The sequence below is a fragment of the Ammospiza nelsoni genome, chromosome 4, assembly GCF_027579445.1.
Source record: "Ammospiza nelsoni isolate bAmmNel1 chromosome 4, bAmmNel1.pri, whole genome shotgun sequence".
NCBI classification, from domain to species: Eukaryota; Metazoa; Chordata; class Aves; order Passeriformes; family Passerellidae; genus Ammospiza; species Ammospiza nelsoni.
In genome coordinates this window covers 27,958,223-27,983,851 of record NC_080636.1, presented here as the reverse complement: position 1 = coordinate 27,983,851, position 25,629 = coordinate 27,958,223, and the positions used below count along the sequence as shown (strand labels likewise).

Genomic DNA, 25,629 nt, shown 5'->3' with positions numbered 1-25,629 from the left:
ATGAATCACAGCTTCCAAGAACTGTCAGAATAGAAATGCAAATTCTCTCTCCCTCTCTCTCTCTCTCTCTCACACACACACACCACAAACACACACACACCTTCCTGTCAGTTTTAATGTAGTAATGTGATTTAATAAAGTTTTCTTGCCATCCACAGAAGCAACATCCATTATGTGTAATCAAGATATTACTAGCAGTTGTGTGTTTGGGAACTACTGTTCCGAGCTAGTATGGTAGTTCTACTGATAGCAATTTTATATGTAATATGTTTTTCTGGAACTGTTTTTGTTGTTAAAATGTTCTACTTCATTTTTTAATATAGTCTTTTTTTCCAGCTCAGAAGCATTAGCTAAACATTATGTGCTGCCCTAGAGCTTTTCATGATGTTTCATAGATAATAAGATAGAGTTTCAGCCTTGAGAAGCTTGTGATCTGAATTTCACTGACATAGAAAATGATGCCAATGACCTCAGAAAGGGGGACAAGGATTCAAGTTAATAAGCGAGTCATAGTGAGTGAATTAAACAAATTCTCATTTCTAAAAAGATAAGATCGATCAGCAACAAGTAATATGAGAATATAGAAGCAAAAGACAGCATAAAGCAAGTCCAAATAATATACAGATTTGGAGGAAAAGAAGCAAAATATTTTTCAGGATCTGGATCGCATAATGAGATCAGAAAAGTAGTCTGGATCAAGAGAAGGAGTAACTAGAAGGTTTAATGAAATAGAGCAGGGAAAAGATCTATAGAAACTTACAAATTATGTTGATCAGTGTAGCTCTTCTGAAGGAAAAAAAATGAGACAGGAAAATTATTTGAGAATATGACAAATTGTTTTGATCAGGGAGGTTAGGACACAAGTTCTGCTACTAAGATATCTTTTTTTAACCCTTTAAGAAATTTAGCTGTCACTCAAACTTGCTTTTAAAGTGAGTGGCAAAATAACAGGCATCCCTGAAAATTGCATCTCATTCCTGTTGCTCTGTTGCTACTTTCTATTACACAATTTTTCTACAAGCTGGAGGACTTCATATGAATTTCAGTACAATTGAGAGTGGGACTATAGAAGTGTTTACCATCAGTGGTGATTGACACACTACCATTTTATCCAAGTCTAAAGGATCACAAACTTTTTTTCACTAAAATAACTGAAATTGCTTTTCCAAATTATTTTTAGTTAAATTTGTACTGCCTTTATATAGACAATTAGATTTATGGTTGATTTAGATTGAGTTACATTAAACTTTATGTTGCCAACAGAGGAACTAAAAATAATCTTTCATAAACTGGCATAGATTTTTTAAAAAATGCACCTTAACTTCCTGCTCTATAGAATATGTTTTGCCATTTCTTATCTACATGCTGGTATTTGATTCAAATCATTGATTTTTAACATTTCATATTTCATTTGACCACTTAGAAAAATAGATATGTAGGTGTTAATGGTCTGTATTTCTTATCCAATTAGACTTGGCAGTAGATCTTCAAACATTGGCATTCTTCTTCCTCAGGCTGAGAGCTTCTTCTTTCTATGTTATATGTACTGGGGGACAAGGTGGTAAAGGACAGGGGTTTAGAAGTTCCTTTATTTTGGCTATTTTATGTCAAAGGAAATCCACCAATCCTTACATACAGTGGAAGGGAATAGATTTATGTATGCCTTGAAGGATATGCTTTGCCACTTGGGAGTGCTGAATGGAAAATGTCAGCGGTGGGTGAGTAGCAGTAGATTTTTCTAGCAGGATTATCATCAGTTAGATGATATTACTAAGTTGGTGCAGGTGTGTTTAAAATACAGCATGGTGTGTAGTGGTACAGAATTAATGATCTGTAGGAGGTGGGGAGCTCTTTCTTTGTTGAATAAAGTGTTTGTGTATAAGAATCTCTGTTGTATAGTTAGCTTTTGCTCAGGACATCTGAATGAAATTGGTTTTTTATTTATGAGGGGAGTTTGATTGGTGAGGGGAGTCTTGTGATGTTGCATGCCATCTTCTCTGAGAGTTTCACGTTGTGTGCTGAGGTAGTTCATGTGTCCTTATTGAACCATAGTACACACAGTTAAGATTTTATTGTTTCTTTCCAGAAGTTTGCATAGTGTATTATTAGTGTTCTGCAAGGTCATAATACAATCTGAAGCAACTGTAATACAATAATTGTAATATTGATATTTTGTAGATGTAGTTACATCTGTAAATTTGGTGTTACCATTGGGCTGTTGCATTTGTCTCACAGGTTTGGATTTCAGACAGTGCCAAAGCTATGTAAAAGGTGGTGTGAAACGATGAAGTTCTCCTTCATGAGTATTTACATCATTCTCTTGAATAGAAAATTAGAAAGTGAATTTTTTGACAATTTAAGAACGCATATGAAATTACTGCAGTGGCAGGAGAGAAAACAGAAATAGTCAAGGGCTCATCCCCAAAAGGTTTTTTTAAACAGATTGATTTTCATTAAATGATGGGTTTTTTTGTTGTTTTTCAGAAGACTGTGCCAAAGAAGACTTACTTAGATGACATCACCTTTGGACTACTAATGCTACCCACCCACTCTACAAGGCACAATGTATTTCTAGGTAATTTAAGTAAGTATGTAGATATGATTGCTACTGGAACAGTAATACTTTAAACAGAAACAGCTCTTTTTCAACCTCAGGCAAGGTAGACATTCCACTTCAATTTGAGATTCAAATTAATGGTGTGTGTGGGCAAGAATAAACTTCAAATAAGCTTTTTATAAGCTTTTATCTTGTACACTGGAGCGTGGAATGAAACAACTGAACTGTACCTGAGCTGCCTTAGAAACTAGAAGGAAGAAAAAGCCCAGACCTTGTGAAGGCCCTGTTCCCAGCAGTGCAACGTGCTAATGTGGCTGTGGTTTCTGGAGACTAAGCTAATCTCTCTCCCAGGGATGTGTTGCAGTGAATAAGCATATGGACAGCCATACTCACTGCTTTTCTGAGTGGTTTTTTGTTTGTTTGTTTGTTTGTTTGGGTTTTTTGTGTGGTGAGGTTTTTGGTTTTGTTTTGTTTTGGATTTCTTTTTGCAGATGCTCTTGTAGAGGTGACTTAATACCCCATTCATGTAAGGATATAACAGTAGAATGCATCTTAGTGGGTTCAATTATCAGTATCTCTGTTCACATGTCACTTTATTTATGAAAGGGTTGCTTCTCCCTGCTTCCTTGATTGGACACTGTGTACCTTCCAGCTGAGGATGGGCCAGGAGGTGCAGATTTTCATCTTTTTAAGATTTGTCCGTGTTGTAGCTTGCAGTAAGATTGCTGATTGCTTTGTGCATCACACAGAGGGAAGCCCAGAGCAGCAGGGTGGTTTGTTCATGGTTCGTCTTTTGAGCAACAAAGGGATTTTGATACAGTGTATCATGAGGATCGTGGCCATGGTCCTCTGTAGACTTTATGTGTGTGTTTTTATGTTTTATCTTTCTGAGTAGGTGTTATTTTTCAGATGTTCTGTTGTTTTTTTGACTGGGTCAAAATGTACACTTTTATACTGGGTCAAAAAAACCCCCAAGAAATCGGTCTATTTATGTAGAACCGACATTGTGCCAAACTTGTTGAAATGGGATTATTTTGTCTTGCTGGCAGAAAGTCTTCCTGTATTCCTAGTGGCTTACAATGCATTGGAGGTGCTTGGTCATACATGAAATATGGTTGTGAATGGAGTTACAGGTAGCAGTGCTTGTAGTTAATGATGCTTGACACTTTCTGTTCCAGAACCCTGGTTTTAGTTGCTTTTAATTTACTAAGACTTAAATCTCTGCTCTATGTCTCCTTCACCTAAAATTTGACCAAGCATCAGCTTGTTTCTGAGGATGAGTTTAGAGGGAGAAATGTACTGTTTTCTTGATGCAAAATGCAATGAAAATTTTGCCACTGGAAAAATAAAGCACCTTCATATGCTGGAGCAAGCACTCAAGGTTTTAGGAGAAACAAATTGTTATGCTACAATATTTTTTTTTTCTGCTGTCCCACTTACATTAGGCAGCATGATGGATTTCTGAAAATATGTTTTGTACCAATTCAATGAATTTCCTAAATCCATTTCATCTGTCCAAATCAGATGAGGTAGATACGTTCCAAATCCTTTTAGTCATAAGCAGACAGGGCTACTGAGCATGTTCTAGCTGGGCTGTGAGAAGTAAACAGGTCTAATCTCCTTGACTCCATTGTAGTGTCAGGTACAAACACTGAGTAAGAAGATTTTCTTCTGTACTCTGTGCTTTTCCTTAACTTTACCATGCATGTACTGTTGATTTGGTCCTTCAAATTCTGCTTCAGCAGTATATTTCCATAACTGTTGTTGATTTTTTTCATTCAGTTTTTCTATATTCTTTGCTTTTTCTCTTTATTGCTTTTATGTGAACATTCACTAATGTTCACAAGATCATTATTTTATCATAATAATATTGATTTTTTGGACAGCACAGGCTGTGTGTGGTTAAAAGTTTTGAAATACTTCTTTTTGAGCAACCTGAAAACCTCTATGTGTTGTGCATCTTTGATATTGCTTTTCAAGTAACATTTTTAAAACATGAAGACCATATTTATTCTGAAATGGAAGGGCAATATAATATACTTAAAATTTTCAGATTATGTACATGTGAAAATTTGTATAGTGTTATCTTTCTTAAAAGACAGTTTTTCTTTAGGAATTGCTCTAAAGAGATTTTTTTTGTTTTCATCTAAATTTAGCAAATGTAGAGAGAAGCCCATTCTTTCATTTGCAAATTCTTCTGGAAATCTGTTTGGATCTTGTGTACTGAACATCAGTGAAACTAGGTAAGTCTGAATTTGAGTTTGGTTATTCTAAGCAACTAATGAATTAATTGCATAAAAAAGGTTAAAAAATCCTATTTGTAATTTACAGTTCTTGGAGAAATTCTGGCATATAACCTCAAATCTAGAGGATTAAATTATAATGTAAATTACATAGCCCAGAAAATAAAGGGCAGAGATTAAGCAATATATTCCTGGCTTTACATCTTAGGTAAAAAGCATGTATACCCCAAATATATTTTATCTACTGTTTCTTTAGTGAAGTTATTGCATTCCACAGATCCCTTGATGAGCTTTCCTTAGTATTTCTTTGTTCCTGTGGCTGTTCTCTGAGATGATGTTTAGAACCAGGCTAATTTCAGTCTTACAGTAGACTAATATTCCTGTGTCATTAATCTGATTTTCTCAATTTCCATAGTTGGTTAGCGCAGGATTTAGAGATCAATTTGAGTCATTGCAGTAAGCCCATGATCATCTTTACCCCTTTTAAATTTTGAGTTAGGGGAAGTTAAATCACAGTAGTAGTGCTTACAAACCTTTCTTAGACTATACTATCTGACTTTCCAGGGAAAAAACAATACTGACACCTCTGCCTAAAAGTTCAGAGATGCAAGAATATTTACATTTCCCTTACTGTATTTAATAGCACAGGTAATAGGAGGAAATGAATAAGTAAACGAGAGAAAGGCTGAAAGAAATAAGGTAGAAAGAAGAGAAGTAAAATATTTGAAGTGAGAAAACAGGACATAAAAGATGAAGTAAATAAGTGAAGAAAAGAGAAATGAAGCCTAAGAAATAGGGATATCTAGATTTATGTCTTCTGCTGAATTCTGGCACAGAGGAAATTTTTTGTGGAACCCAGTAAATGTCTTTTATCATGATTTTGTTTTTCAATTGTGAGGCATTAAGAAGACTGCTTACAGAATTTTTCTCAAGTCTTTCAGTGCCATCAAGTATTCTGTTTATGACATTACATCTCTTTTGATTAGTCTGATTTGAAAAGGTAGGGTTTAACTCTAATGCATAGATTACAATTGCGATTTGGGTGATTAAAACTGCTTTGGAGAAAATCTCACTGTTGTCTCCCCTTACCACTTGCTTGGCTCTGTGTGTTTGAACTACATTTCTTTCTCAGAAACTAGTCTGTGAGTTCTGTTGGAGGGGCAGTGCTATTCTGTCTCTACTGGGGACATGGAGTTCTGCATCAATCATGAAATTCCTGGAAAAATTTGAATGGTCCATGTGATAGTGAAGTTTGCTTCTGGAGACCAGATGAAATCTAATCCAAAATAAACCCTCTTGAACAGCTAGCATAGGAGTGTCAGCACCAGCTGCTTTGATCTAGTGATCCATTTCTACGGTTTCAGGTTACTTTCTAATGGGGACAGAGCCATAGTTGTTCACTTTGGTTATAGGTCAGTAGATGAGGGCAGTGAGCCTCTAAGATATGTATCCATGCTGCAAGTACAGCCATGAGTTTGGGTGCTGATTTTGAAAAATTTTGAAGTGCCAGAAATACTTTTTTTCAATTTTTGTAATATAAACTGTGTTGATGAGGCAAATAAATTCTGTAAATGACAGTGGTTCAAACGACTAAATTGTACCTGCGTTTTGTAATTCTGATAGATTAGTTGGTGTTTTTTCTGTGCTTGGATTTTTAAGATGTTAAACAGAGGAGTCTTATGATTTCTTTAATTTTATAATTTTTGTATAGAATTTGAAAATATGTATGCTTCCCACCCCAGGTGTTTTGCTTGAGCTGCTCATCTGCATTGATAAAACCCCAAGGCCAGTGTTTTGTGGCAGTCATTAAGTAAGAGCAACGCAAAAAATAAAAAAGAGATGGTCTTTGCAGGTTTTTGCAGTTATTACCCTTTTTCCTGCCTTAGCTGTCATGAATCATGACAGACTTCTTTTTTTTTGGCCTGGAATGAATTCCTCAGTTGTTAAGGTGTTGAAAATCTGAGTAATATTTAGGTGCTGGTGTTAAATCATTTTATCTTGAAATAGCAGTTGAGAGAGTAGTCTCCATCTGCCCTGTTTAATTTTAAGTTCAGAGCTTCCCAAGAATTTTGCATGCTTAATTGTAGTATAATATCTCACATATCTAAGCCAGTAATTAGGACTAAATTCAGCTATGTTTCTTGTTTATTAGATCTTTGCAGAATCTTGACCTTGGCTTTCAGCATTTTTTCCAAAAATTTTCCAATATTCAATGAAGATTTCTGTTGATAGGGATGTTTCAACCTACTGTCTTTTAAAAATATAATCATTAATATGCACCCAAAACTATTAAGCTTGTAACAGCATAAGTAGCAGCAGCATTTTGAAACTGTTTGAAAAAAATCACTGGCTTTAATAAAAGCAATGAAGTTATTTTCAGTATTATTTAATTTGTTCAGAATTGAGATATAAGCCTCAGTTTAAACTGAAGAAAAATGTTGAGAGTCCAAATGTGAGTTATAAGCCAGTAAGTTCTGAAGACTCCTCATTAAGTAATCTTGCCTTAAGAATATTTCACTGCTATGTTGAAGTGTTCTGTTTGTGTATTTTTTCATGTGTTTGGTATAAGTAAACTGTTTCAAGCTTGAATGTGTGCTTAAATACAATACAGCTGTTTTCATTGCCCTGTTAGCATATAGCCTGAACATAAAATTCATGTTAGTTTCAGGATTTCCTTCAATATTGATAACTTTTGTTGTCCCATTCCTTAGTACCAGTGTTTCATGGGCCACTAGCAAGATCCTAGATCTTTAAAACCATTCTCACAATGTGGTGAGCAGAAGGGAATTAAATAAAACCTGATTGTAATTTTGGTTTTTGATAACTGATATATTAATTGTAAATTGAAATAGCTATAATACTTTTAAAAATATTTCTTAGTGTTGCTTTTAGGGACTTAAGTGCTGGATGAGCTGAGTCAGGTTTTGTTAATTGAGCAAAGAGCCCTGTGAGGGGTAGAAGCACCCACTGTGAAGGGGCCTCAGTCCCAGCAGGGAGGGTCTCTGATGGTGGCAGTGACTGCCAGAGTGATTCCTGGATGGTCAGACAGGGAGCTTCCCTTAACCTTGGCATCTCTAGAGCGCAGAGAAGACTTTGAGGGGCAGGAAATGAGCATTCAGAAACAAGTATCTTGGTGCACAGAAATAATGTTCTGTGAAAGAAAAACTTGGGAATTGTAAAAGATAAAAATTACAAAAGTGAGGGAGGGAATTTGAAAGCATGCAAATGTAGCAAGTGTGGTCCTAAGTAGTTGATATGATTTTTTTTTTTTGTTGGGTATTGTAGATGGTAAAAAGGACTAATAGTTCTCACAAAAATAACTTTGAGGACACATTTGAAACTTTGTAGAGTTTATATGGAGTGTCCGAATAGAATCTGAATTTCCAAAAAAGGAGCTGAGTTTTTGACCTTTCCCCATGCTTAATCTCATGCTGAACATTCTTATCTTAAATATTTTAACTGCAAAGTTTCTAAGAGCTTGGTGTAGAATTTCCTGATAGGTTTTGTCTTTCAGTCAATATCATGATCTTAAAATATTTTTGAAGGAATGGGAGACACATGACAGAATTTTACTATGAGCAGTGAATTAGTCTGCAAGGTATTAAAAGGCTTCATTATGAAAATTCCCTGTGCCTGAAGAGTAATATTCTCATCATAATTAATCAATTTAATTTCCAATTAAATTGACTGGAACCAATATTTTGAAGAAGGAATGAGAAGAAGGAATTTGTTGTTTGTCTCTTGCTGTTTCTCTGGTGACCCTCAGAAGGTGATTTCAGTAGGTTTTCTGGACTTAGCACAAGCTCTGAAGGTTTCAGAGGAGGGAGTGCATGCTTCTACTGCTCAGGAGAATAAAGGAAAAGTGAGAAAATTTGTTATCTACAAACACAGACTGTTAAAAATGTTAAATGTTAGTGTTACTTTAAACTATAATTTTTCTTTGAGCTTTGTTTTCTGAACATTCGGAAATTCAGTTGTGTTCAGTGCTCTAATGTTTGAATACTTTTCCTTTATTTCCATATAAGAATATATGCAGAGTGATTATAGTAAAAGTAAATTAAATTTTGAGTTGATTTTATATACTTTTTTTTCTGTTGCTGCATTGCTGTTTTTGATTAGTTCATGCAGCACTATCTCTTTTGTTACCAGAATGTAATTTCTACCTGAACAAGTCCAATGTGACTGAATGCTGGCTGGTTTTATTTCCTTTGGTTCTTGCTTGTAGCAGGGTGGCAAAAAGATATTTAGCATCTATACCCAAAGTGGTTACTGAGTGTTTTGCTGAAAGTTGCTAGGGACAATAAAACTAAACTTGTTTTTGTCTTAGTTTTGGTTATTCTTAAGCCAAAACAAGAGTTACTTCCTCTCTGTATCAATTGCAAAACTCTTCTGGTTTGTTGCTTTTTTTGGGAGTTGTATTTCTGTTTTGGTTTGGTTGGTTGGGTTTGTTTGTTTTTTTTTTTTTTTTTTTTTTTTTTGGGGGGGGGGTGGTCCCCTTCCCTATTAAGGCACTTCTTGCCCTTGTGACATGAAGTACTTGTTCTTTATCTCAAGTCTTGCAACAGTAATTCCAGTTGAGCCCAGATTCTTCTGGGCTGAAAGTTCTGACAAAAGACTAACTCCAGTGTTTTCTGCAGGGAAATTAAAATCTGGAATTCTCTAAATATAGTGTAGAGGATTTTTTCACAGTGTAAGCTTGTTTTTTCAATAGCAGGTAGTTTTATTGAGGGATAAACTGAAAGATCTGGCAGGCACTATAATTCTAGAAAATTAAGTTCTTTACTCCTGCTAAAGTCCTGTTAACCGTAGGAATATAATTGCAAGCATGCTAATACAGAAGTGTGTTTTGCCACATATTTTTTGGATTGAATCATTGGGTTGGTTTGGACCTTAAAGATCATCTAGTTACAATCCCTCTCCTCCATGAATAGGGAATGCCATTCACTTGATCAGGTTGCTCAGGATCACATCCAACCTGGCTTCGAACACTTCCAGGGATAGGCCATCCACAACTTCTCTGGAAAACCTGTTCCAATGCCTCAGCACCTTCTGAATAAAGAATTTTTTACCAGCATCTAATCTCTGTCTTTGCTCTTTTAGTTTTAAACTGTTCCTCTTTGTTCTGTATCTGCTTGTGTAAAAAGTTGCTCTCCCTCTTTTTTAGAAGCCTCCTTCAAGTACTGGAAGGCTGCAGTGAGGTTTCTGTGGAGCCTTTTCTGCTTCAGGCTGGAGAACCTCAGCTCTCTCAGCTTGTCTTCCATAGGAGAGGTGCTCTGATCATCTTTGTGGCCTCCTCTGGGCTTGCTTTAACATATCCATGTCTTTCTTGTGTTGAGGATCTGGGAGCTGGATATAGTCAGCCCTTGTCACTGGCCTTGATCAGGACATAGAGTCGTTCACCACAACGCTCTGGCTGTGTCCATCCATCCAGTTAGTTTTCCCTCCAACAGTCCACCATTTAAACCTATGTCTCTCCAATTTGGTGAAAAGGATCTTGTGTGGGACCATGTCAAAAGCCTTACAGAAGTCTTTAGGTGACTTTGGTTGGTTTTAACCTTATCAGCTGTTGCTCCATCATAGAAGGCCACCAGATTGGTCAGGCATGATTTGCCCTCAGTAAAGCTGTGCTGGCTGTCTCTGATCACCTGCTTGTTGTATGTGCCTTAAAATTGCTTCCATGATCTTCCCAGACACAGAGGTGAGGCTCATTGTTCTGTGGTTCCTTGGATCTTCATATCTCCCTTTTTTAAAAAATAAAGTTTCTGTTATTCCAGTCAACAGGGTTTTTGTGTGACTGCCATGGCTTTTCAGGTATGATGGAGAGTGGCATGGCAGCATCATCTCATCAGGTCATAGACTTGCCTATTCAGTTTCATCAGGTGGTCCCAAACCTGCTCTTCTCTTACAGTGGAAATAGACCGAAATGACCATCCCCTAGTGCTTCCTATGTTTTGTTTGGTCCTTTTTTAGGTTACCTCATTCATTTTCCTTTTGTAGACCATTTTGTGGTCTTCAAAATGATGTGCAGGACTTCTGGGAAAAGTGGTGGGTGGAGGTAGGGAGGAGGTGGAGCTGCTTGTTTGGTAATTTTTGACTTGGACCGCACTTCAGTGTTGTAGCTTAAAATTTTCCAACTGTCTCATTTTATGGAAATGTGAAGTCTCACTTCTTTCGTTTTGAAGATGCTTCCAGTGAAGTACACTGCCTACTCCATTTTTCAGGCAGGCAAACAGTCCACTCTTCACAAGAGCCTTACAGAATAATTTAGCTGTGCATGAGTCACCCATGCTGGGAAATTTAGGCACCAGAAGCACTTCCACAGCTGCACAGATCATGGATTGTGCAATCAACTTGTAAAAAGTAAAGTGGTGACTAGCACTAAATATTTTTAGAAGTGTTTTTACTTACATGTATGCATTTCTGTGTGATATAGATAATTAAATTTCAAATAAAATATTGGCTTTCTAAAACACCTGTCATATGTTCTTGGCTGTTGCTATTAGCAACTGTTGTCAATGAAAAAAAAAATTATGTCCATTTGGTATCCCTGCATAATTGTGTTACAAATAGTTGATGTTGGTATAAATCATTCATGAGATTGTCTTTGCTAGCTGAAGAGAGGAAATCTAATGTGGCCGTGGAAATGAGTGGTCAGAGTGATGATCAAAGGCTAACATTACACAAACTTTTGGCTTGATCAAGGAGATTGGTAAAAGTGCTTACTAACAAAAGTAGCTGTTAGGGTGTGAAGTGCCAGGTCTCTGTAGCCATGCAGTTACCTGTGTGGTCTGTGGGTATTGCTCTTGCTATCTTTCATGTGGTAATTCTTCATCCGTGGTGGACAAATTCAGAGGAAGTACTTAGTCGTACTTCTCCCACATTCTAGGTAAATACCCTGACCACAAGTTAGGAATAAGTCTTTGTCTCCTATTTAGAGAAAACCAACCACAGAAAAGAGGGCAAAACAAGAAAAAAAAAAAAAAAAAAACAACCAACAAAACAAAACCACCTACAAAAATCCCTTGAGTTCATTTTGTTTAGTTGTCTGGCATGTTTTTTAGTTGTCTGGAACTGGTATGCCAGTTCCCCTTTGACCCCTCCCATCACTTTTTCATGTGGGCATAACTGAGCAGCAGTAAGGTGTTTCTGGATCTGCTAGATAATTGTATCTAAAAGGAGTAAGTTGATGATATAAAATAATTTGATGTCTCTTAAAACTGATTTAAGACTTATAAGCTATATCCTTTATGGACTGTAAAGGGCAAGGATGAAGCAGGGCACCGAGTAAGATTACAACCATGGAATTCAGCAGAGCTAACTTCTGCCTCTTCAGGGATCTTCTTGAAAGAATCCTATGGGAACAGGAGTCCAAGAGAGCTGGTTGGTATTCAAGCATGACTCCTTTAAGGCTCAAGAACAATAAGCAAGAAGTTGGACAAAGGGGGCAGGAGACCTGCATGAATGAATAAAAAACTGTTGTCATTTTTCAAGTGTAATCAGGAAATAAGCAGGAAATGGAAGCAGAGGCAGACTGCTTGGAATCAATATAAAGTACTTGTCAAAGTAGAAACATGGCAGGAAGGGCCAAGACCCACCTGGAATTAAATCTGATTGAGAATGTCAAGGACAACAAGAAGGGCTTCTTCGAATACATAAATAACAAAAGAAAAACCTAAGATAATGAGGGCCTCTTACTAAATGGAAAGGGACCCTGGTGACAGAGGATGCAGAAAAGGTGCAGACAGTGAACAACTTCTTTGCATTGGTCTTTGCTGGCAAGACCAGCTCTCCGGAATATCTGACTCACGAGACCTGGGTAAAGGAATGTTGGAGGGAAGACTTTCCCTCAAGGAGGTCAAGGAGGATTGGGTTAGAGAACACCCAGGTGAACTGAACATTCACAAGTCTATAGGCCCTGATGGATTGCATCAGCAAGTGCTAAGAGAGCTGGTGGATACCATAGTGAGGCTGCTCATGAGAGGTCAGGGCAATCAGGAGAAGTACCTGAGGACTGGCAGAAAGTAAATGTCACCCTGCTCTTCAGAAATGGCAAAAAGGGGAACCCAGAGAACTACTGAAGAGGAAGAAGAGGAAGAACTTTTTTGCTGTGGAGGTGAACAAGCACAGGAACAGATTTCGAGGGAGTCTTTGGAGTCTTCCTCACTGGAAGTACTCCGGAGCGGTCTCACTCAACCCTGTGCACTGTGCTCTAGAATGACTGTGCTTGAGCAGGGAGGTTGCATGGGGTGACCCACTGTGGTCCCTCCCAGCCTAACCCATTCTGTGATTCTGTCATAAAGGCATTGGGTGCAGAAATAATTTGCATATCTTCTTACAGACCCTCTTGGTCAACTGTTGACTTTCTTGATTTCTGAAAATTTTAGAATGGCATAATGAGAACATAGCAGGAAATTTTGACTCAAGTTTTCTCTTTCTTTATGTAAAAAGTAGAACTGTTGTTTTGAATGTAAAAGCTAATAAATCTTAATTGGGTCATTTTTTTCTGGTCTAGGATTGAATTTTGGAAAGATTCATTTGTGTGAATTTTATAATCTCTTTTTAGCTTCCTTTCCCAACTTTTAAGACACATCTGCATGCTAAAAGTCTGGCAGTTGAAGTGCTCAGGTAATGTGTAGGTTCACGTATTTCAGGAAGAGTAATTGAGGTGGATAGCTGAGTGTTGTTGCAGTAATAACAACAATGATAAAGTCTCATTTTCTAAACTTAAGGCTGCGTTTATATCAACACCAAACAGAAATTTTGCATGGAATGGAAGAAGAATTTTCTTGGTGTTATCTTGCTTTGAATGCGTAATAGTTATGTCTGTTGAAATAGATAATTAATTTTCTCCAGGACAGTTTTCAAAAAATAGTTGACTTTCTGTATCTATTCATTCTTCCCTTTTACTATTGGGGTAGAGGAAAACCAATGTTTGACTCTGTTCTGTCTCATTTCTTGGTGAATTGCCATGTTTATTTTCCAGTATAGGAATTAAATGTTTAATAAATTTTTCTTCTTTGGTTTGATTTGTTAGGATTCTTCGTAGTATTTTTGCTTTGATGAAAATGTGACAAACCATTTTAGGAAAATTGATTGTTAAGCTAACATTTGTGTGTGATATCAAACATCTAAAATTTATAATGCTCATTTTCATAAATATGCACATTTTAAATTGGATTAATTGTATCAAAGTGTTTTTAACTCCAGGATATATATCTTGGTAGTGTTTTGCGGAGAAAAGAAGAAACCTCACAACTTCGTAAAAGTTGTAAAGCCCGGTATGCTTTATTGCGGCGCGCGCCGGACGCAAGCCTTCCCAATAGGCAAGCGTACCTCTGAAGACCTCGGGTCTTCTTTTATCCCCCTTCTAAATGCATATGCATACAGTTTCACAATAAGTTCATACATATTCATTCCGCGTGACATTTAGCACTAGTTCTTCTTTATCAGAGGAATTCCTAGGTCTAGGGCAGATCGACCTTGCAGTAATTTCTGTTTTTCTTTCTCTGTCTCCTTGCTGTCTCTGGAATGCGGCTTTCCTTCAGCTTTGGCCCTATAGACCTCTCACCTCTTCCAGGCACTTCACCTAATTCAAAATAGATCCCCACTCCATCTCAGTAGTGTTATTTTAAAGGTTTTTCTTTAAATTTCTGTTAATATTGAGAAATCATCAAGTAAAGATTTTTTTTATTGTCTGATAACTTTATTCTATAGAAAAAAATTATTTGTAGGTAGTAAATAATTTTATGGATAGCTATAATATTCAGTGGGAATTTAAACTTCAGAATGTGTGTGTGTAATTTTTTCACCTTTTGAACTTCTGGAAAAAACTTGTCAGTTGTCTACCTTCTCAGTTCCATCTAAGAGACTGGAAGAAGGAAGTTTGGTTTTATTTGTTCATTGTAAAAGGTACCAATTTACATGGGTCCAGTTAGAGAATAGCAGACTGCAGATCTTAGACCCTATCTATTGCACTTTTTTCTTCAGCACAATGAGCTTCAATTAAGGGTCTGTTGTTCAGCTGGTTAGCTGACTGCAAGTTGTATCTTCTCAGCATTCCATTAAAGGAAATGGAGATTTCCGCAGGGATGTGAAAGTTTTCAGTTTTGAATTGTAACACTAGCAGGTTGGTAATTAGCTTCTCCTGACCTAAACTCTTGTTAGGAAGTACTGGTTTTGTTTTAAGCTCCATTTAAAGAGACAGTAGGAGTACTTTAAAGCCAGACTTGATTATGAAATATATATTTTATTTTAGATGTGCAAACACAACACATACTCAAGTCTAACCCAGGTACCATGTTATAGAACCAGGAGTGGGAGATGTAGCTAAGATGTTCCTGCTCTTTATAGAGGGGTAATGTTTCTTGGCTGTGCCAATTTTCAAAGATAGGTGGAGCCACACTTTTAAAATGTCTTCTTTATTATTTTGTTCTTATTAAAACTGTGTGATATGTGTGTTCTTTTAAACACATAGTTTCACAAATCTGCTTCAGTATGTGGCCAGAGCTAAAGGGATGTGCGCCTCCAGTGGGAGCCAAGGAAGGGTGAGGCCTTAAAAAAATGGGAGCTAGTGGGATCATAACATGTAGCCACTGTCTTTTTTTTTGTACAGACTAGTTGCACATGATTTGCAAACATTATTTCTTCCACTCACTTTTACAGCTTTGTTATTGAAGGAAGGGAATCTCTTGTAAGGAACTGTATGCAAATGACTGAGAAAATATTTTAAATGAGACTACAGAAGAATAATGGCTGGTTCTGATGGCTAGGTTACTAAATGCTGCCTTTCAAATTTATCTTATAAACTTGGGTTGGTACTATTTCTTATTGTCCTTTTTGTTTTTCTGATTTGGGGAGCTTGTTTATTAATGACTCCGAAAATTTGTATTGTATCACTCTCTTTTAGTATCTTTGTTAGTAGTTTGATGGAGGCAGATAAACAACACCTCAGCTGTTTGTAAGTGTAGTTAGCTGGAATCTTGGAAGGTGAAGATAATACAGCCTGGAAAGCAATGCAGGGGAAAAAAGCCTGGTAAGTGCTTCAGCACCCCACAGCCAAGGACCAATTATTAGCTACCTGACAACCTGCTGAGTGCTTTACTGGTCACCCCCAGGGAGCTGGAGGGAAGCCAGGCTCAGGCCAAGAGCCCAGATTGCTAGAGAATTCCTGATGAAGTAGCAGGTCTGAGGATGTTTGGAGAAGTCAGTTTGGTAAGTCAGAGACCAGTTCAGTGGCATACATGGGCAAGTGTGGGCCAAGTTTGAATGTATTATAAAATAGTTTAGGTTGGAAGACACTGTAAAGATCATCTGGTTTCAATGTTTCCCTTTTTCCAGTCACCTGGAACTTAGCTTGATTGCCACGACTTTTCAAATATTAGGGAGAATGGCTGTGCAAATACATCAACCAATTCCCTCAAGACTCCAGGATGCATCTTATCAGGTGTCATGGACTTAATGTATAACCAGGTTCCTCAGGTGATCGTGAATCTGATCTTCCCTTACAGTGGAAGGGACTTTGTTCCTCTAGTTTCTGTCTTGCAGTCCATCCATTTAAGAAGCATAGGAAGAGATGTTGCAAGCCAAGACTGAAGCAAAGAAGTTGTTGAGTACCTTAGCCTTCTCCTTATCTGTTGTTACCAGTTTACCAGCCTTGTTTAGTGGGTGTGTACACCTTCTTTGACCTTCCTTTTCTGGTTAATATAGCTATGGATGTTGTTTGTGTTATGCTTTGCATCCCTTGTCAAGTTCAGCTCCAGCTTCACCATGGCCTCCCTCATCCCATTCCTTCACACCTGGGCTGCATCCGTCTACTCTTCCCGGGATACTTGTCCTGGGACAGAGCAGAGGGATGCGTTAATGTCTTGCCCTTTAGTTTGACCAGCAGTCTCTTCTCATCCTTGCTAGAGTCTTGTCTTCTTTGCCTGATTTCTTGTGCCTGGAGATCATTAGCTCTTGTGCTCTATGGAGGACATCCTTACAGATCTGCCAGCTTGTTGCTCTCCCTTGTCCCTGAGGGCAGGTTTCCTGGGGTTCGTACTGGCTTGCTCCAGAGGCCTAACTTTACTGCTCACCTGATTCACATCCCTCTAGGCTGCAAATTCCACCAGTGTGTAATCACTGTAGCTCAGGTAAAGGTCTGAGCCTTATTGGAGCTTTCTTGCATGCATCTTCACTGCAGTCTGGGCCAAGATTAGGGAGCTGCACTCTATCAGGGAGGGAGCTATGGGGCCATCTCTGTGTTGAGTAAGGGGAAAGAGATAGAGACTGCAGAGGAGGGTAGAAGAGTGGCTGCAGGACAGCTGGTCAAACAGAGATCAGCCCAAATGATCTGGAGCAAAGGAGTGTTTTCTTTTTCTGTGAGCTAGAGAGATGGAAATTGCAAATGTGGTCAGTCCCAATTCCTAGAGAAATCTCTCTCCTGATGGTGGGACAGTCTAATACACGAAGCAGGCAGAAGAGAATTGCTTTTTCCTGTAAACCTCAGAATTAATTTTTCTATGAAGATATTATGCAGTGACTTTTGAGCAAATTTGTTTGAGCAGCTTGTTTAGGTCCATTACCTTGTTAGGGAGTAGACTGGGGCACATCTATGTGACAAACCATTTCTAACAACCTAACCTCTTTTTACCGCTGTTGTCATGTTTTCTGCTATTCAAGGTGATCTGTAGCCTCTTCTAGCTGCTATGGACTGTGTATGATGGTACACAAATAGTGTGCACTCTTTCAAATGTCATTATAAATCAACTAAATTGGCGATATCACTAACTACTACCATAACAGCCTTCTAACAGGCATTTAATCTCTCCTGTTGACTGCTTGGACTTACCCTCTTACCAAAAGTCCTTCAGTAGCAGATGAGAGACTGCCATTCAGGTAATGGCAACCCACACCACCAGTCTTCCGTTCTACTGCACTTTCTCCACTATATATCCTTGAGTACTCTCTGAGAAGGTGATGGACCTAAGGAAGCTGCTCATCCACAGCAGACTACTCATGGCCACTCAAAATTTTCCTATTAAAAGCCATCTGGGATCCATCCATGCTAGAAGCAGCCCTCTCCTTGTTTGTCCTCTGAAGCACTGGAAGATGAACACCTGCTGCTATAGCATGTTTTATCTCAGAAAATGACATTTCTAGGATGTTGTCATCTTTTCTGTGCAAGCACAGACCAAAAACTGATTTATTGGTGTGCTAGAGGAAAGCTTGCATTATGTGACTGTTCCCAGCTGCTGGAATAACCAGCTGTTCAGCTGCAAAGTTTATGCTGAGTTCCTTGAAGTTCCTTTTAGCCCTATCTTTTGATTTTTTTTCCAATTGCCCTTTTTCTTTTTTTTTGAGGTAAAAAAGGAGACATGTCAGTTTTAAAAACATAGTATTTTCACAGACAGCCTTTGATTAGCAAGAAAAGATTAATCAGTCATTGCCCTAATTTGCTCTCTGTTGGTGTATATACAACAGCAAAGGAGCAGCTACCTTGAAAGCTGCTTACTTGTTCTATTAGACCAAAATATATGTGATTAGAGAGCAAGTGCTTATGGTTTATCTGTCTAAAGGTCTCTTGCTCTACAAAATAGTATGGTTCCTGGAGAGAAACTAAAGCAGAACAAATTCTTCTTTTTCTTCTCCCCTCTACTCCACCTCCAAAAAAGAGGAAGGTAAAGAGAAAAATGTCTGGGCTGGAGGTGATCCAATGAAGCAAAAAGCAAAATGGAAAATATGAGTGATAGTGACGTTTTATTCTGGGCTGGAGATAATAGCTGGATCGCTGCTTGTCCTAATTATGGTATGATGTCCTAGTGGAGTAAAACCCCAGAAATTCATTATCCAAGTGATCAGAAGCTCATGGAAAGAAGTATCAGGAAGATTTATAATTGTCTTCAGGATCTCTATAATGAACAGGGCTTCTGACACTGTGCTTACATTGGGAGTCAAGTTCTGCTCAGCTGTTTGCTCAGTGTGATGTTTCTGCTCTTGGTCTTGCCCTGCTGAGTGACCACTCTTAAGAGCTCTGCAGGGCACTGGGTGCTGTGGCTCTGATTCTTTAAACAAGATCTTCTCTACAGCTAATCCTCAATGATTTTAATAACTATTTTGCTCCCCTGGCAAAATTGGATTATAGCAGAGAAATCAGGTTGTATTAAAGAAATTAATCAATTTCTGTTTGAAGAGACTGTAGGGCTGGAAAACTGTATTGCTTCATATGTTTTTCCTGTGATAATCCTGGTGTAAAATTATTTGCCTTAATAATACAAGTCACCTCACATTATTTCTGGGGGTGGTAATCTGCAAAATCATCTAAGTATTATTTGTATGCCATGATATAAATTTTACATAAATCAAGGCATTTGTATAAATTTTTAACAGTACTTATAGAGGCACATTTATTCTTCCTCAAAAATATTTTTCAGTGTTACCATTATGGTGAAGTGCTGGAGACATAGGGATTTCAGTTACTGACTCTGTACAAAATGAAATACAGGCCATGCATTCACCATTGTCCCACTCATTTTTCAGTCCAGTCCTGACAGAACATTTGTCATTAGCAAGACTGTACAGTAATTTCAGAGTTTGGTCAATCTTTGAATTTGTTTTCAATATTTAATATTACCAATGTGCATTCCAATATTGTTAATAAAATGGACTGAAGGTACTGAAATTTTTTCAGTCTAAAAAAAATGGTATTTTTTTATCAGATGGTGTTAACTTTATTACTTTATGTTGTATTATGACTTTTTACCTTGTAACTTTCTGAGAACCTTTTTTATTTGGCCAAACAATGAATTGGGACCCAATAACTTATTGCCTGTCCATGAGTGATAAGTCAGCATAGTGCAGAATTTGCAGTATTGCTAGTTTTTGTAATTTTTCTACAGATTGAGCAATTTTGTGTAGTAATGGTTTGCACATCCATGGCAGCAACTAAGATTTTTGATTGAGGACCTCAGCTTCCTTTAAGATAGTAAGTTTCTAGCCACCTTGGTTACAGAAAAGTTGGTAAACATGCCTGAATGTGTTTAAAACACATAGTGTCAAGACACACATAATTAATTTTTTTGGAAACTAATGAGTTATGCAGACAGAATGATGACCTTTGAACACTTGTGGCTGCCAGTGCTGGCATGTAGGCGTTTTAACCTTTCTGCTGGCTTTCACATGCACGCCATTTCTACTGAGTTAGAGATCTATGTGGTTTTGGCAACAAAAGCTTTTCCACTGTGATTAGCTTAACTTTTGGTCTGACTTAGGCTTGCTTGTGTTCTTTTATGATATATGCATATTCCTCTCCTGCTCTTCTTAAAATCCCTTTTTGAAATATGTGTAAGAGCTCCCTTTATTGACATTATAAAAGATGGTTCTGTGATTAAGACCTGTAGAGTTTGTCTTAAGTGTGTAATGGTGATTTAAAGGAAATGCACCTCTACATACTGCAGAGAGGAGGTCTAAAATTTTCATCATTAGAATTCTGTTAGGCACTGGGTGAGAGTTGGCAGAGTTGTTTCACTCCAAGCAGTTTAAAAACACTGGTTTCATGTTGCAGACTTCCATGGGACTCATTGTCACTATTAATGTTTGCACTTGTCAAATGGAACAAAACAGAATAGGAGAGGAGGCTGTAAACACCTAAAAAAGTAGGTCAATGGGCCAGCAGGTTATTTGGCCATGCAAGAACGAGTGGCTTCATTGAATCACACTGTAATTGTTTTTCTCCTCTTGGCAGATTTTTCTGCTATGCTTTAACTTTCTATGTTAATGTTTGCATCTGCATTTTAACTACTTGAGAACCTCTGTTAGGTGCAAGGAGAAGGCACTCTAACTTTTCAAATCAAATAAGTGATAATTCTGGTGTTTTCCATAAAAGTCATCAATGAATTTACAAGTAGCATAACCTTAGTTTATAGGTTCCAGCTTCCTTTTTAGATTTTAATATACTTTAAAATAACATTTTTTAGAAATGGAAGAAGTACACGTTGTAGTGAATTTGTTTTATTTTCAGGACAGTAAGCAAGGCAGATAGAAACAGGGAGAGGGAAAAAACCTGATTTCATGTAGCTTAAAAATGTGGAAAGCAGCATGGTTCAAGGGAAGTAACTATAAATGAAATGTAATTGTATAAAGAGACTGGAAGTAGGCAATCACTTATGTCAGTGCAGAGTTCTTGTTGGGAAGAAGTTCAGTTGTGAAGCAAGTTTGTGATACATTCTAGGAATTGATTTTGAAGTGGGTTTTTAAACAAAGAGTTAATGGCAGTGTTTGAGGAAGAAGCAATAATAATGCAACTGGACAGCTTTGCTAGTTGTGAACAGCAGCAGCATTCTGCACTTGCTGGAGTCCTGAGAATAACAATTTTGGAGACTTGGAGAGGAGGTGTAACACAGAAAGCCAGAAGAGACCCTAATAAGAACTTGAGTGAAAAGATGTTTAAATAATGGTGTATAAATACACTTTGAAGGTAGTGTAAGTGGATGTGAAGAGGTAGATGATATGAGTGATACCAAGTTCGAAAGTGAAAAGGACATCAAGGCTAAAGATATAGGCATAAAGTGATAGCTTAAAGCCAAGATAAAACTGTGTCAGAATGTCTTGCTTATCAAGAAGAACTTTTAAGCAATGTCAATTCAGAAAGTAAAATACTTGAGCTATTTTTGATAAGCAGAATGTAGCATTTAGAGATTATGCTCATTAAAACAATTACTTGTCTTTATTAAAAAATTAAGAAGTAGATAATTTTTAAACTCACTGATTTTCAAGTTCTCCATTGTTATTTTTTGACAGTTTGGAATTTATTTTATGCTGAAGAGGATACCTCTAACTCCACATTGTTCTTCACGGGAGCCAGGTTTCATCCCTAAACCTCATACTTCAACGAGTCCCAAAGTGTAAAAGGTAAAACTGTTCTTATCATTGATAAGGTTCCCATGGCTTTCAGTTATCAACACTGATGGGCTGAGTAGCAGTGTTAAGTAGTGTCTTTTGCTCTCCAGAACATGACTGAATTTGAATCTTAGAAAAGAGACATAGTCCTTTATTTACCCAGTGTTTGCTTTCAGCTTGACTGGTTTTGGTGGCATTATCTCTGCAGTCTTATCCTTGGCATGTATAAGCACTGAGAGTGTTCAGTGTCTTGCAAATTTGGATGCAAAGAGAGAAGGGCCAAACCTTGAAAGATGAGAAACCAGTGTGCTACAGGTGCATTTCCTGTACTTTTCAGTACTTTAAACTCTCTGTCTGGATACCAGATCTAGGTTGTTGGTTCTGACACAGAATCTGTAGATTGTAATGAATGATTTTGTTGAATTCTGGGAATTGAGCACTCTTAAAGTAAAAAATACTGACTTTTAAATTCTGATTCTGCATCGTGAATATGTCAGTTATGTCACAAGTAGAAGTTTTCTGTATTTAGCTGTACAGGTGGTTTTCTTTTGCAGATTAGGGAAAGTGTATAATTTCTCTTACAGAATTTCACGTTGCTCTTGATCCCTATAATTTTAGGTGCCATTTCTGTATCAAAATTAACACAGAGCTAGAAGTGTAATTAGTGCACAGTTGTATTAGTGCTTGCCATGTAAGTTAAATGAAAACGAGTTTATAGCTTTTGTCTTGATTGTAAACTTAGTTCCATGCCAGTCACAATAGTTAGCTTTTACTGCTGAGCAGCCTGTCTCTTGTTGCACACTTTTGTCAAAAATTCAAACAGACGCTTCTTCACAATTCACTTTTCTCATGCCATTTATGGCTGGTTTTAAATGCCACAACTCTGTTACTTGGCAAAGTAATTTGGGGAATTTATTTTGTCAGTATGGCCAGTGCAGTTGTTATTTGGAAGAATTGGAGGGAAGAAGTGGTTTGCTGCCAGTGTGTCTTCATAGCACTGGATTTTGGAGGTGAAGGCAAGGCAGAAGTGGTCCATACTAATTGAAGAAGTGGCCATTTTAGCAGAAACACCAGCACACCTTGTGACATGCTTTGGAAGACATTCTGCTGCAGCACAGCTCTCCCATTTACTTTCCTGCTGCACTCAAGTTATGAAACGTTGTGGTGAAAAATGCTATTCTTGTGAAGGAAACCCACACAGTATGTGGCTGTTGCAGATGCAGAGATAGTTTGGTTAATCCCAAGCTTTCTTCCTCAGTTTGTTCCTCAGACTTTTGCTGCCATATTTCTTGTGGTGTTGACACTGCAAGTTCCACTGGTTTTAGTACTCTCAGAAACAAATCTTTTTCAGAAAATATTGAGTCACTAAATGAACAATTAAGTTTGTAGCCTGCTAAAAATTCCTGAAGATCGGCAAGTTCAGCTCTTATAAAACATGCTGCAAACAGTTGTTCCCTAATCAGTGCCAATGTTACAGTCCTGCTGCTCCATTTGAGCAGCCTCTGAAAACTGACTTTTCATATGAAAGAAACAGGTTTAATTCTATTGTTTTATGTTTGAATTTAAATTTAGCCTTTTCATAACCTGTGTTGTATTCCTTCTCTCACTGTTAATATTTTGTTCACATTCTTAACTAAAAGTCAAATGCACATCTGGAAAACTAAAAACTTCCTGTCATGAGTAAGTGACTGCTTTTAGATATGGTAAGATTAAATTTCGCACAGTACATAGATCACAGTCTAATCAGTATCTTGTTGTTATCTTTTTACATGTCTATGATAACAATGTGCTCAAGAAGAAGTACAGTAAGAATAAATTATAGTTTTAAAGTACGATATCCCAAGTGCTTTCTATTTGCAGTGTTTCTAAGTACAATGTACTGCTAAGTGTATTTAACATCTGTTCAGCCCTCAAACTTATGAGGGTTCTTTAGGAAAAAGTTCAGATAAAAACTAAAAGCTATATCTGAATTCAGAGTCGTAAAGAGGTCTGTATTGGTTTAGTGCAGACTTATTTACTGTAGCCTTAATAATGTTCTCTTCAACTCTGTCATGTAAAATGAGGTATTAAGGCCCAGGTTATGCTGGTAATGGAGACTGCTTTAGAGGAGGTAGGAGGGCAGAGAGAAGGCTGGAAGAGAGGGGAGGATTAGGAGCAAATGAAAATGCTAGTATGCTTTAACAAAGAACACATTTTTTTTCCCTCAGTCACATTTTGATACTTTTTCTTCTCTTTCAGGCAAGCGTACAAATGTCTACCACAAGACTAAAGTGTGCTATGTTATGTTTTTTACCATAAGCACCCATAAAATGAGCTCCATTGCAGACAGGTATGTTTATAGATATGGAGAGTTTTGGGAGAATTACTGTTCAGTTATTTCTTTAATAGTATTTTTTTGTACAGTTAGTACATTTAGATGTCAACTTATGCAAAAAATTAAAGAGTGAGGTTTTGGTTATTTTTGACAAAGTTAATTTGGTAGTTGCTAGATGTGTCATTTTGTAGCCACTGGAAATAGTGACTTCAATTGCCTGAGGTTAATCTTAAAATGCATTACTTGTTTTCAGCCTTGGAACAACATCTGTGCAAGCTGAGCTGATTTTTAAGGTTTACTTGAACTACTAATTTTTTCAGTACTTCAGTTTTAGATTAAGAAAAGCAAATACATTTAAATGATTAGTGTTGCTGTAGATGATTGTAAAGTGACCTGCTAACCTATTTCAAGGGAAAAGTAATAGCTGAGGTATGTTGATTCTGCTTGGTTCCTTGAGCTGCACTCTCTTAGCAGCTTAGGTGAACATCTGTACTTAATATTCTGTATATTACCACTTTTGAGACTTTAGAAAATGAAACTTGCATCTAATTTATGTCAAGTTAAACACAATTAAAAAAAAAAGAAGAAAAGCAAAAGGTAAAATGTCTATAATGCTTGTTTAACTTGTCGGTTCTTGTAGTGAAATTCTGTGGCATCTCACTGAACCTTCAGCCTTTTAAATGTATGACTTGCTTCTAAAAGCTTGATGTTATGTAGTAGCATACAAAATAGTAACTTCCTAACATCACTGCTTATCATAATGTACAGTAAAATTGCCTGATGGTTGATAAATCAGAGAGATGAGATAAGCATTGTAGAAAAGTTACTTGGCTTAAGGGAAGGAAATATTAGAGTAAGAAATGTCAGGGTAGACACACAGAGGTCAGTGTGGACAGCCCTAAATAGACTGAAAGCAGGAAGAAGTTAGAGAAGTAACATGTGAAAGTCCATTATACAGCAATTTTGGGAAACAGAAGAACAGTTTTGACTTCACTTTCAAAGCAAAAGGAAGTGAAACAAAGGAATTGTATGAAGGATGCTGAGGCATCTTTAAAGGAAAACATTCTTATTTTGGTTTTTTAACCCCTCTTTATCAGTAGATGGACAGTTGTCAAGCTAAGAAAGTTATGTGATACTTATTGAGGAAGAAAATGTAATGAATAGTTACTGTTTAACATTGATACTAATTGTGTATTTATGAAATTAAATATGTGGATGAAGTATTACATATTCCTTAGCACTCTTCCACTAATAGTATTTCAGAATTCAAGAAAAATGTATATTCAGTAATTGGAATGGAAATTGCCAGTAAGTAAAAATAAATCATATATGTCCTCTCCCATGTTTTCAAAAGGGTAAGGTAATGCCAGTAATCAAGAAGAGAGAAAACCGAATTTAAGCATTGTTCAATTAAGTGTTTGTATAGGGCTGTAAGTTCTTTTGAGAAACAGTTGTGTCAGAAATAGACGGTTTTTTTGCTTTTTCTTCAGTAAATGCAAGCAGAACATAGAAGACTTAGCTTCAGGTTACTGATTATGGTCCTTGTGAGACATCACAGTAAAACAGTTGCTTTCTTGATGTAATAGAGATTATGATAGTGAATAGTCAGCTCTTCCCCTTCCTCCTTCTTTGTTATTGGA

The 25,629-nt window shown here is 37.2% G+C and overlaps 1 protein-coding gene across 7 annotated transcripts in view; it reads left to right on the top strand.

Moving 5' to 3' along the window:
* The window catches only part of CLOCK (clock circadian regulator), a 65,162-nt gene that overhangs the window by 7,691 nt on the left and 31,842 nt on the right, over nucleotides 1-25,629 (top strand). For 5 of the 7 annotated variants that reach the window (XR_009418370.1, XM_059471182.1, XM_059471181.1 and 2 more), the window contains exons 2-5: nucleotides 2,485-2,584; nucleotides 4,714-4,800; nucleotides 21,577-21,687; nucleotides 23,914-24,004. Coding sequence is in view for 5 of the 7 variants with exons in the window: in XM_059471181.1 (XP_059327164.1) it covers nucleotides 23,958-24,004 (47 nt within the window). In the remaining 2 variants the exon portion in view is untranslated. The remainder of the gene's footprint in view (nucleotides 1-2,484; nucleotides 2,585-4,713; nucleotides 4,801-21,576; nucleotides 21,688-23,913; nucleotides 24,005-25,629) is intronic. The other 2 variants (XM_059471180.1, XM_059471178.1) reach the window with 2 other exon arrangements.